We start from the raw sequence: 13,132 nt of genomic DNA, 5'->3' as shown, positions 1-13,132 counted from the left end.
AAAGAGATAAGTGTGCTAAAGGGCAAACAAGTTTTAGACCTAAACATTCCATAGTTGATTACTGTATAACTTTAAGGCACATCATTGAAAAAGTTTGGGAGGAAAAGTAAGAAGTATTTCTGTTGCTTTGTTGATTTCAGAAAAAAAAAAAAAAAAAAAAAAAAAAAAAAAAAAAAAAAAAAAAAAAAAAACGTTTGACACGGTTCCTAGGGATAAGCTTTGGCACAAAATGGAGGAAATTGGGGTTCCTAAACATTTGAGAGCAGTTGTGCATAGGCTGTATGAAGAGGTGAAAGTCAAAATTAGAACTTCAACAGGCATTCTGAAAGTTTTAGAAGTGATATCGAGGTCAAGCAAGGTTGCCCACTATCTCCTACCCTTTTTGGTTTATATATTAACAAGCTTGAGGAGTGATTAAATTCACAAGGGGGTGATGGTATCTATTTGGGCAAGTTTGTTATAAGGCTTCTTTTGTATGCAAATGACCTTATTTTGATTGTTAAATCTGCTCTTGGTTTGCAAGAGCACTTACTATCCCTTGAGCATTTTTGTAGAAGGGTGGGGACGCAAGTCAATATTAGCAAAACAAAAGTAGTGGTTTTCTCTAAAAAAAGAAAAAATAACCAACATAAGTTCTACTTTGAAGGCAACATTTATGGAAGAAGTTGTGGATTACAAATACCTTGGAATTGACTTCCACAAAAATCTAAGCTGGGATGACTGTAGAAAGACAAGAACTACGGGGGGTTGAGAAGCATTTTATGCTTTTCAAAATAGGTGTAGAGAGGCAGAATTATGGGACTGGAAAACCACTCAAACTCTTTTTGGGCTTTTAGTGATTCCAGTGATTCTCTATGGTTGTGAACTATGGGCCAACAGTACATCCAACATGAAATGGAAACAAATTGAGAAAATTTAGAAGCGTTTGATTACAAACAAATTCAAAATTAAAAGTGCAGTTCCTTATGCTATTTTGTTAAGTGAAACAGGGGTTGCTCCTATTGAAGCAATTGCTATGGTGCGAGTCATAAGATATTTAAAGGAAATGAGCAAATGGAAGAGGGTAGATGGCCTATGGTTGTCTTTAATGACACATTGCATAAAAAAAAAAAGACTTGGATGCAACACAATAACAAATGGTTTAGTAAATGGGGTATTTGCTTGAACACGTGTCCCATAAACAATAAAGAGATAAAATCTTTTGTTATGGATAAGTTCCAGAAGCGTACTTGGGATAGGGAGCTAGGGATAAATAAAGAGTCATATATTGAAGTGTTTAATCCCACTCATAATCATCAACAAAAAGCGTACATAGAGGCCAATATTTCTTGGAGAGCCAAAATTCTTATTGCGCAGTTAAAGACTAATTCTCATCAACTTTGTTGTGAAATAGGGCGATGGAAAGGCCAAAAGAAGTGTGGGAGGAAAAAATATGTATTTTTTGTTCTTTCGGAAAATTGGAAACATAAAAGCATTTCATTTTAGAATGCGAGGCCTTCAAAGACAACAAAGAAAGTTATGCAAATATTATGGCAGCCAACTTAGTGGGATAATCTATTTAGCAAGGAGTTTGTCGAGAAACTGGGAGCGTTTAATGTGAGGCTTCACAAGAAAATGATCTAATACATCAACGAGATGAAAAAGCAATTTGTCCCATAAACTATCTTTAACCTCGTAAACGTTAAGATAATTTCTTTCTTCTTCTTATTACTGACTTTTTAAAAAATGATCATAAAACTTTTATTAACCCAAATCCCCTTTCTCACATTAAACCTACTACCCATTCACTTTTAACATGGAGGATAAAGAATTTGAACTTTACACCTATACCTTAGAATACTTTAATATCCACCATTATTTTTTCCAAGAATCTTTATATGCTTCTCTTTTGGCCAATCAAATAGGGACATTGTGAAACATTGTTATTTGAAGAATCTTACATGAAATCATCCATAGTTTTTATGGAAACTTTGGGAATTGGTCTCACCGTGTTATTAATCTCTCACTGGAATCTCACTTTTACATGTTTACAAATTTTTCTTTATAAACAAAGATCCCCGAAAGAAACTCGACGGGCAAACTCCCTGTAGAACGATTGTCGGATTTCTGGAAAGGGCAAAGGGGCGACCTGAGGAACTTACACCGCTCGACGGATAAAACCTCTGCACAACGACAGCGAGGAACTTTCACCGCAGTAAATTCTTGCAATATAATCCATGTGTAGCGGTACTGTGCCCTGAGGAACTTTATGTTACAAGGAAGGACACTATAACCGAAGGGAAAGAGAGGGAGGAGGGGACGCTGAAGACGAAGATGGTACATCTCACTCTTGAATTCGGGTATGGTACTATGAGGCAGGCCAACGCCTTCTTCTACCATCAAATTTAAATGTTTCTGCTATCATAGCATAAATGGAGTTTATTGATTTTTATTTTCTTTTTCAATTTAAAGTTGATCTAAATTATTTGCTACTTAAACTAATATAATTTTATAACACTCCAGAACCGATTTGAATAATTTTTCATGGAGCACAGTTGTGACATCTTCGCCACTTTGTGATTCCGTCAGGTGGCTGTGTAAGTAGATAGGACTTGTGTTGTTTTCTGTGTGAAAATGCTACATGCAATCTTTTTGTACCAGATGTTAGTCAGAACGGTGAATAAGCTCACACCTAAATCGGCATTGTCACATCAAACCCAACCACCCATCCACTTTAACGCGCCTGTTACTCAATTTTAATACAGGTGATTAGAGAGCTATGCACTCAATTCCCTATTATCACATTAAACCCAACCATACATCCGCTTCTAATATAGAGGATAAAGGATACTTTGCACCTCCACTTTAAAGTATGAAATATTTTATCAATGAGCCATATGACAATTCCCATTCAAAGAGCGCAACTTGGGAAGATTTGTTTATTCTAATAATGAGAGCTGAAGGTCGTTCTCTTCAAACCACAACAGCATAATTAGTACTCTTGTCATGTCCACTGTTTCTTTCCTTGAAGTCTTGCAAATATATTTTCTTTCATTTTGAAGCCGGTGTTAGAATATTATGGATTATATTATTGAAATTGGGAAATTGGTTTCAGAGATATAATGTTTCAGAAATGAGGCTTTTGTGATTTGAATTGTATTGAGCTTCTTCTTCCGGATCCATTACATTGGTAATTTTTGTGCCAATGTTAATAATCAATTTAATTTTGTGTGTTATTTCTGGGGTTTCATTCCTGTAGTCCTTTGCTGCTAAAACCAATAAGCAGAAAGAAACAAGTTGCCAGTTGAAAAGAAAACATGTTGCTATATCAATTGCTTTTGGGTTGCAGTTGCTTTGTTGCCTTTCTTTAGTTTTTTGCAATCTTTTATTAGAGTAAACAATACGAAATATACCAATGGTTAAGAGTTTTGTACTTTTCACGATTTTAATGATTATAATTGCATTTGATGACTCTAGGTTAAGTTGATAGTCTTTATTTTGGTGAATAAATGGATTATATTATGATACAAGAGGAGTTACTTAGCTTTCAAATCAAATCGATATTCAGTGGGCTATGGTCTTATGCTGGGCTCCCATTTTCTTCTGAGATAGAAGACGCGCCTTTTAAAATAAGTTCATGTTTGCATGTAAACAAGACATAATCTGAGTTCAGCAGTGTCTTTGTTTGTTTTGTTTTGTTTTTTTTTAGTGATTAGAGGAATTGGCAACTGGGCTGTTTTTGTAGTCGCGTGACAAGGGTTGATTCCGACTATAACTTTTAAGTGCCTACGTATGCCCCTTCTGCAGACATGGGTAAGTCAAGTGGAGTGAACCTCAAATCTCTTGGTACATAACAGTTCATTTTCACAGTGCTTGCCAATTGAGCAGCGAGCTACACCTGGGGGCTCAGCAGTGTTTCTGTTAAAAAAAATCTGAAAATCTAAAATCTATATAATGATATCTTCCCAGATCTGCCCATAGTAAGTTTTATAGCTAGACCGTTGTCGAAAAGTAACTAAATGATCCTCCTATACGTGATATATACAATCAACCTGCTATCGAACCAGCTACTTGATGCATTATGCTGAACCTGTTTTTATTAATGCATGGTGAAAATACAAAAGCCTCTGCCATGGACACACAATTACTCAGGCGGTGCTGGAGCTCCTAAAGTCTGGTTCACCAGCTTAGCAAGGTCCACAATTCTCTTGCTTTTGCCAATCGATCTCTTGACTCCAACTTTTACGACAATTTACTGGGCCATGGTCCTCAAATCCAGTGATATAATCTCTATGGGACACAGAGTAGAAGAATCTCATTCTGCTTCCCTCACTGAGATCCTTCCCCCTCCAGACAGCTTAGTCCATCGTGTTGCATGAAGGCCTTGATGCTGGACACAATTTTTGAGTACCATATCCCATCTTCTGTTATCCTCATCAAGCTTTCGTTGCATAACACATGCCGAGATAGATATCTTTCCTCTTGTTTCTTTAATGCTCTCCAAATTCTCCTGTATCATGTGTGTTATCATATCTGACACAACCCATTATGCTTCTTGTTTGATGGTCTATGGGACACAGAGTAGAAGAATCTCATCCTGCTTCCCTCACTGAGATCCTTCCCCCTCCAGACAGCTCAGTCCATCCTGTTGCATGAAGGCCTTGATGCTGGACACCATTTTTGAGTACCATATCCCATCTTCTGTTATCCTCATCAAGCTTTCGTTGCATAACATGTGCCAAGATAGATATCTTTCCTCTTGTTTCTTTAATGCTCTCCAAATTCTCCTCTATCATGTGTGTTAACATATCTGGCACAACCCATTATGCTTCTTGTTTGATGGTCTATGGGACACAGAGTAGAAGAATCTCATCCTGCTTCCCTCACTGAGATCCTTCCCCCTCCAGACAGCTTAGTCCATCCTGTTGCATGAAGGCCTTGATGCTGGACACCATTTTTGAGTACCATATCCCATCTTCTGTTATCCTCATCAAGCTTTCGTTGCATAACATGTGCCGAGATAGATATCTTTCCTCTTGTTTCTTTAATGCTCTCCAAATTCTCCTCTATCATGTGTGTTAACATATCTGGCACAACCCATTATGCTTCTTGTTTGATGGTCTATGGGACACAGAGTAGAAGAATCTCATCTTGCTTCCCTCACTGAGATCCTTCCCCTCCAGACAGCTTAGTCCATCCTGTTGCATGAAGGCCTTGATGCTGGACACCATTTTTGAGTACCATATCCCATCTTCTGTTATCCTCATCAAGCTTTTGTTGCATAACATGTGCCGAGATAGATATCTTTCCTCTTGTTTCTTTAATGCTCTCCAAATTCTCCACTATCATGTGTGTTATCATATCTGACACAACCCATTATGCTTCTTGTTTGATGGTCTATGGGACACAGAGTAGATGAATGTCATCCTGCTTCCCTCACTGAGATCCTTCCCCCTCCAGACAGCTTAGTCCATCTTGTTGCATGAAGGCCTTGATGTTGGACACCATTTTTGAGTACCATATCCCATCTTCTGTTATCCTCATCAAGCTTTCGTTGCATAACATGTGTCGAGATAGATATATTTCCTCTTGTTTCTTTAATGCTCTCCAAATTCTCCTCTATCATGTGTGTTATCATATCTGACACAACCCATTATGCTTCTTGTTTGATGGTCTATGGGACACAGAGTAGAAGAATCTCATCCTACTTCCCTCACTGAGATCCTTCCCCCTCTAGACAGCTTAGTCCATCCTGTTGCATGAAGGCCTTGATGCTGGACACCATTTTTGAGTACCATATCCCATCTTCTGTTATCCTCTTCAAGCTTTCATTGTATAACATGTGCCAAGATAGATATCTTTCCTCTTGTTTCTTTAATGCTCTCCAAATTCTCCTCTATCATGTGTGTTATCATATCTGACACAACCCATTATGCTTCTTGTTTGATGGTCTATGGGACACAGAGTAGAAGAATCTCATCCTGCTTCCCTCACTGAGATCCTTCCCCCTCCAGACAGCTTAGTCCATCCTGTTGCATGAAGGCCTTGATGCTGGGCACCATTTTTGAGTACCATATCCCATCTTCTGTTATCCTCATCAAGCTTTCGTTGCATAACATGTGCTGAGATAGATATCTTTCCTCTTGTTTCTTTAATGCTCTACAAATTCTCCTCTATCATGTGTGTTATCATATCTGACACAACCCATTATGCTTCTTGTTTGATGGTCTATGGGACACAAAGTAGAAGAATCTCATCCTGCTTCCCTCACTGAGATCCTTCCTCCTCTAAACAACTTAGTCCATCTTGTTGCATGAAGGCCTTGATGCTGGACACCATTTTTGAGTACCATAGCCCATATTCTGTTATCCTCATCAAGCTTTCGTTGCATAACATGTGCCGAGATAGATATCTTTTCTCTTGTTTCTTTAATGCTCTCCAAATTCTCCTCTATCATGTGTGTTATCATATCTGACACAACCCATTATGCTTCTTGTTTGATGGTCTATGGGACACAGAGTAGAAGAATCTCATCCTGCTTCCCTCATTGAGATCCTTCCCCCTCCAGACAGCTTAGTCCATCTTGTTGCATGAAGGCCTTGATTGTGGACACCATTTTTGAGTACCATATCCCATCTTCTGTTATCCTCATCAAGCTTTCGTTGCATAACATGTGCCCAGATAGATATCTTTCCTCTTGTTTCTTTAATGCTCTCCAAATTCTCCTCTATCATGTGTGTTATCATATCTGACACAACCCATTATGCTTCTTGTTTGATGGTCTATGGGACACAAAGTAGAAGAATCTCATCCTGCTTCCCTCACTGAGATCCTTCCCCCTCTAGACAGCTTAGTCCATCCTGTTGCATGAAGGCCTTGATGCTGGACACCATTTTTGAGTACCATATCCCTTCTTCTATTATCCTCATCAAGCTTTCGTTGCATAACATGTGCCGAGATAGATATCTTTCCTCTTGTTTCTTTAATGCTCTCCAAATTCTCCTCTATCATGTGTGTTATCATATTTGACACAACCCATTATGCTTCTTGTTTGATGGTAAGAACATAGATGGGTCCCTTAACTCCACTTTTCCATGCATTTCCCTATCCTCTGCTTACAATCCTCACCTCTGCTTTTGCTCTCATCGGAGCAAGAGGGTGCTCTACACATACAATTCTGTGGGCTTTTAGTCTCTCAAAGCTTCTTCAATGACCTTGTGGGTGTTAGTGGAAGTGACTGTGGATGCGGTCACAAATATAAATAAAGTGCCTTGGAAATTGTATTCCTTTTTTTAATGTTGGAAAGGAAGAGAGTAGAATTGAAGCAACACAGAGGGAGGAAGAGTCAACATTAAAGATGAAGATGAAGATGTACATCGCACTCTTGAATAAGTGCACCATATGCTCTCTCCCATCAAATTTAAATCTTTTTACTTGCATATTACTTATTATTTTAGTAGGTGTTTGCAGTGCAATGGGATTGAGTTGACTTGTTTGTGATCTCTATCCGTCTGGTTTTAGTGGGTGGGTCTTGTTCTAATTTGGTTAATTTCATAATTGTGGGTAAGCTAGTAGCTTCATTTCCTTTCCCTCCTTTATGTGAATTTGTTGCTACTTTGTAGTTGATGGTGATAAATGTAGGGCTTTTGGATATGTAGGGCTTTTGTCCAAGGAAAGTAGGTATAAGGATTTGTTTGAAGTTAAATAAGCTGCCTTGAATGGATACTTGACATTTTCATTTTTCTTTTAATTAAGGGTTCATCCAAATTATTTGCTATTTTAGTTTTCAAGTAAACCAACTTCATTTTGTGTCACTTTAAGTCTCCTTTGCTTCATTTTATATGAAGCAAAGTTGTTACCTCTTTGTTACTACGAGTCACTATTAGGTGGTTTTGTGAGTGGATAGGTCTTGTATGTGAAAATGCTATCTACTATCCTCTATTAATTAGTTCAGTCACAACGTAGTGGGGCTAGCAACTCGTTATTTGCCTTCCATTCGTTGCTTTCTTTACAAGGGCAGTGCTTCCTTCCCTCCCCTATTGGTCTCCCACAATTGTCTTTCTCAATTATAGTTTGGAGTACTTAAAAATAGCCCCTTTCTTCTTGATTTTCCCATTTAATTGACAAGGGTTTCGTTCCTCAATTGGCTTCAACACTGATAAGTCAAATATGTAGTGAATTTATTTAGTATCTTTGGCTACTTTAAATGGAAATGCAAGTGGTGGCCTTTTTAAAATGAGATTCCATCCTTTTGCACCTATCCCATGTCTTCTATAATTGAATATAAACAAAATCCAAACTTAAGATATACCCTTAATACTATGTGGCATTTGTCCTTAAGTTTAGTCGCAAAGAATGATATCTTTTCTTAATAATTGTGTATGCCTAGGGTTCATAACTTGGGTGGTTAGGTGGATTATTTGTTATCCTCCCAACTCGGTTTCAATTCCCACAGGTGACATGTTGGCATGTTGTGAGAAGGCTAGAGGCTAGATGCCCCCAAGGATACATGTCCACTCTAGTGTGCCTCTGGACAACTCGACACTTGATAAGTCACAAGTTATTGGTATACTCTTGGGTTATAGTGGTAACCAATAGGTTTGATCTTGGGCCTAGCCTAGATCACTGTAATGAGTTGTCAATTCCCATGGTTAAAAAACAAATTATCTTTTTGTAACTTAGGGACATCTTACTATTTGGTAGTTGTATTACTCTTTGTTGTCTTATGAGAAACTGGTGTCCTGTGTTGATAAATGTATACCACATGATGATAGCTTTCTATTATGTAGTTCAATTTACTGACCTATATTTGTTATTTTTTTTCTCCATTTATTATGATGGACATGATGCAATGTAATATCCCTTTGTAATCCATGGCAATAGAGAGAGTTGAAGTCATTGCCTACCATGATTCCCGTAGGTTATTGGCAAGAAAAAAGGGGGCCAATAGGTTAGTTAGTAGATATTATCTTAATAATTAAACAAAAGGTGGTAAAGTCACTTTAGAAAAATAAGTGACCGTATTGACATGCCACCCATGATATTTTGGAGGAGGAAAAAGTTATAAAAGAAAGAGGAGACTTGGGGAAAAAGGTGTGAGGTTTTATTTGTGAATTGATAAGGAGCTCGAGTAGCCACCGTGTGAGCAAGAAACCCTCGAGTATTCCTAGTTTCAATGTTGAAACACACACCCTAGCTCGTGGCAATTGGTCTCAGTGGCTGCACAACCACCCTAGTGTTGAAATTTGAATATAACCTAGAATTTTTGATCGTGACAATTACTTGTGTTTGATATATATGTTCACTTTTAGTATTCTTTTCATTCCATTATGTCATCAAGCAATTTGACATTTAATTATGCAAGAAATAAAGAGTACAGTGCAAAAAAAAGAAGACAATAAACACTAGAAGTTAGCCTAGAGGCTAGGGAAAAACCCACGAGGGGAAAGCACAACAATCCTTTCCTTATAGAATCTTTGTCAACAAGAGAAATCCAAGTTATAAGCAAACTGACCAATGGTAACTAGATGAAGTCTACCTCAATCTTCTATAAGGGCCAAATTTCATTAAGGTCATGTCACATGTTATGCTTTAGAATGAGATCTTCAGAACTTCGTATGGTTCAACAGAGATGTTGCCTTAAAATTCGCTGTCTGCAACAGAGATATGTAGCCTCAGATTTCGTATGCTTTCACAGATATGTCTTCATCATGCGAGGTGTCTTTTGGAGGGAGATGAATGACCTATATATAGTCTTCATCAAGAATGAATGGGTGTGACCATAGGCAGGCCAACATAACTTCTTGTAGGGCTGACTTAGGCATTTTGGAGAGACCTAAGTATACTATAAAAATTCAAATTTTCTTCTCTTTTAGATGTCCAAATGGGACATGATAATAATTCTTTTTCTTTCGACTTGAATGAATTCTTTTGACTCTTAGCATGAAGACCGACCATAGTTACAATTTCAACACCTACCTAATCAAGAATTGTTTAACTATAGAAGTGGCCAAATTGATTTTTCAATGAGGTCGATTTCCCAATCTAAGAGGAGGTCGAATTGACTATCTAGAGAGGTTGAAATTCTAGTCTCAAGATGAGGCCAAATTGCCCTCGCAAGGAGGTTGAATTTCCAGTTACAAAAGGAGGTTGATTTATCTACTGAGAGAGGCTGAATTATCAGTTCCAGGAGGAGGCTGAATTGTCTACTTGAGGAGGCTGAATTGCTAGTTCTAGAGGGGGGTTGAATTGCTGATCCAAGGAAGCCTAGTCCACTTCCAGGAGGAGGTCGAATTGGTTATTTTAAGGAGGCCGAGTTCCATTGGTGGATAGAGGTCAAACTGGTTTACCAAAAGGGCCTGGATTATATTAAATTTGAGGGGCCAAATTATTGCATTATGGGAAGGGCGAATTGTTGAACAGGGGAGGCCAAATTACATATGCCGAAGGGGCAAATAGTCACAATTGTAAGAGGGCTAGAGAATTAATTTCTAGGAGGTCCGAATTGACCAATCAGAGGGACTGAATTGCCATCTTGTGGAGGGGCCGAATTGTAGAAGATAGAGAGCCAAGGACTAATTATATCCTCGAGGTTTATCCTCAAATTATTGATGTAATTTCCTCTTAGAAGTTATTTAATAAAATCATTGGGGTTTCTTGCAGTAATTCATATCTGCAAATTCTGTGGTTCTAAGTCACATTTTTATTTATATTCTTGGCAAAAAAATTTATGGTGTAATTTTTGTAGTAATGTTCTGGGAATTTAGTTGAATAAATAAAAGGGGATATTACAATGGTATCAGAGTTGTGCATCCTGCCAACCTGAAGGGTTACCATAGTTAATGACCACAGGAGACAGAATTTGTGACTTACAGAAGGAAGAAGAAAGGAAGATAAATCTCTTACCCAAGATTGGAGGAAGAAGGAGAAATGGGAGGTGGGACGTTGTTAAACCCCCTCCATTTGTTCTAACTTTCCCTCCTTCTAATGATACTAGTTCATTTGCTTGTGTATCAACTAAAGGAGTTATGTGTTATTGGACTTGGTAAAACTCAATAGATTCGAAACGTTGTGCCAAAACTTGTGCGTTGTGTATGAGCTTGCCAAGTTGGATGTGTTGCAACAATGATTGAAATCACATACGGCAAATTATGATTGTTGAGTCTCTCGCCACTGTGAAGTGGTTGATCCCTTTGTTCTTCATGATTATTAATCCTCGATATAATGCTTGTTACCTCCTCTCACGTGGGGGTAACGAGAGGAAAAATGTTCTTTGATGATCCACATTGTAGGCAGTGATCCTAGTGATGATGACCAACATTCTTCGCATACATCAACATATAGATGCCTCATATATCTGATCAACTCACTTATGTGAGGATGATGGTGACCCACCACACATGATCTACCTTAGCCATTGTTTCATATGAAGTGTTCAATTTTAATATACTTGGCATTTAAGTAAGGATCATGGGTTGAAATCAAATAGTGAATCATGTTGTTTAGAAGTTATGCTTGTTGCCTTGTTTCACCTTGGTGGCCATCTTATGTATTCTAGTCGAGTGTTTCCACTCTTAAGGATAGGGGTACTACTAGGGGGCCTTGATAAGGGTAACATGTCCATATCCTTTCCATAGTTAACACATTTCATTGTGTCCCCTTTCATTGTCCTTTCGTTTGGTTGGTTGTTACATGTATCTCAAAAAGGTCCTTGTACATGTTGGTTAGTATCACTTGATTTTTTGATCCCATACTTAATGATGATGCGTGCTTAGACACGGTTTATTAGAGAAAAACTCTATTATGTAGAATACTTGTATGTAAATAAGTGTATATAAGTAACTTTTATTATTGAGAATGAATGAATGATCTTTACATTGCCTTTGTGACGATTGCTTATATAGGCATTGATTGGCCACGAATGTGAATGGTCATGTCATTTGACCCTTCAAGCCTTCATAACTAATAATTGTTGTTAGTTAAATAAACAAATAAATAATAATATTATTTTAATATTAATTTACTAATATTTTATGGATTATTTTATTCATGACATTGCGACCCTCTCAGAGAGATGCTTTGTCCTCAAATCATAACAAGTAGGTTTTTCTCTAGTTGAACACGCTGCTATGGAATGACATCTATTTGTTTTTATGAATTTGACTTTGTTTGTGCCTCGTGTGTTGGTGAAGTTCTCGCATGTATTTGCATCTTCTGTGAGGTTCGAAGTGTTAGTACCATATAATTTATAGCATTGACCTTGTCAATTAAATTCCATGAACTATTCTTCAAGGTTTGTAGTATAACTTCCTGTTAACCATTTTGCACCTAGCACTATATCCATTTCTTTGAGCGATAAGGCATAGAGTTTTGTCTGTAGTTTTAGTTCTTGTATTTAGATTGAAACCTTATGAAATTTTCTGTCAGGCCAGGGTAACTCCTCATTTGAACGAGAGAAAACACTGATTGATCTATTATTCATTAGCTAGCACTTTATTTATACAAATACAAAACGGATCAGTTCATCTTCTAGATGACTGTCCGACTTCACCTCATCCGTTTCGGATTAGGTGTCAACATTCCCCCCCTTAATCTGAAGGGATGTTGGTGAGTCCAAGCATCATTCTGAATCTTTCAAGCTTTTCTCTTCCAAGCGCTTTGGTGAAGATGTCTGCAATTTGCTCGTTTGTGGAACAATGACGGAGATGGATTGTTTTGGCCTCAACATGATGTCGGATCAGATGATATTTAGTATTGATGTGCTTAGTACGATCATGGAACTTTGGGTTCTTGGCCAACTTTATTGCAGATGTGTTATCAATCATGAGTGGAGTTGATTGTATTTGTTTTACCTGCAAATCTTCAAGAATTTTCCTGAGCCACACAATTTCTTTCGTTGCTTCAGCTGCTGCTACGTATTCTGCTTCTGTTGTGGAATCTGCTGGTACTGATTGTTTGCGTGATCTCCAGGAGACAGCTCCTGATCCAAGACTCATAGCATATCCTGAAGTAGATACCCCAGTTTCTTTGTCTCCATCGAAGTCTGAATCAGAGTATCCAATCAAGTTGAAGTCGTCCACCTGTGTATACTTGATTCCAAGGTCTTGAGTTCCCTTCAAGTACCTTAGAACTCTTTTTGCAGCAGACCAATGTC

The 13,132-nt window shown here is 37.9% G+C and overlaps 1 protein-coding gene across 1 annotated transcript in view; it reads left to right on the top strand.

The window, feature by feature from the left end:
• The first annotated feature begins 2,010 nt into the window (after positions 1-2,010).
• LOC149183784 (ubiquitin-related modifier 1 homolog) overlaps positions 2,011-13,132 on the top strand; it is a 32,922-nt gene continuing 21,800 nt past the window's right edge. The window contains exon 1 of the mRNA XM_089417244.1: positions 2,011-2,339. Coding sequence (XP_089273370.1) covers positions 2,314-2,339 — 26 coding nt within the window. The 5' untranslated portion in view covers positions 2,011-2,313. The remainder of the gene's footprint in view (positions 2,340-13,132) is intronic.

The sequence above is a fragment of the Pinus tabuliformis genome, chromosome 3_2 (assembly GCF_031772625.1).
Source record: "Pinus tabuliformis cultivar Carrire ecotype Pingquan chromosome 3_2, CPIR1, whole genome shotgun sequence".
In the NCBI taxonomy this organism is placed as follows: domain Eukaryota; kingdom Viridiplantae; phylum Streptophyta; class Pinopsida; order Pinales; family Pinaceae; genus Pinus; species Pinus tabuliformis.
This window is presented reverse-complemented; position numbering and strand designations above follow the sequence as displayed.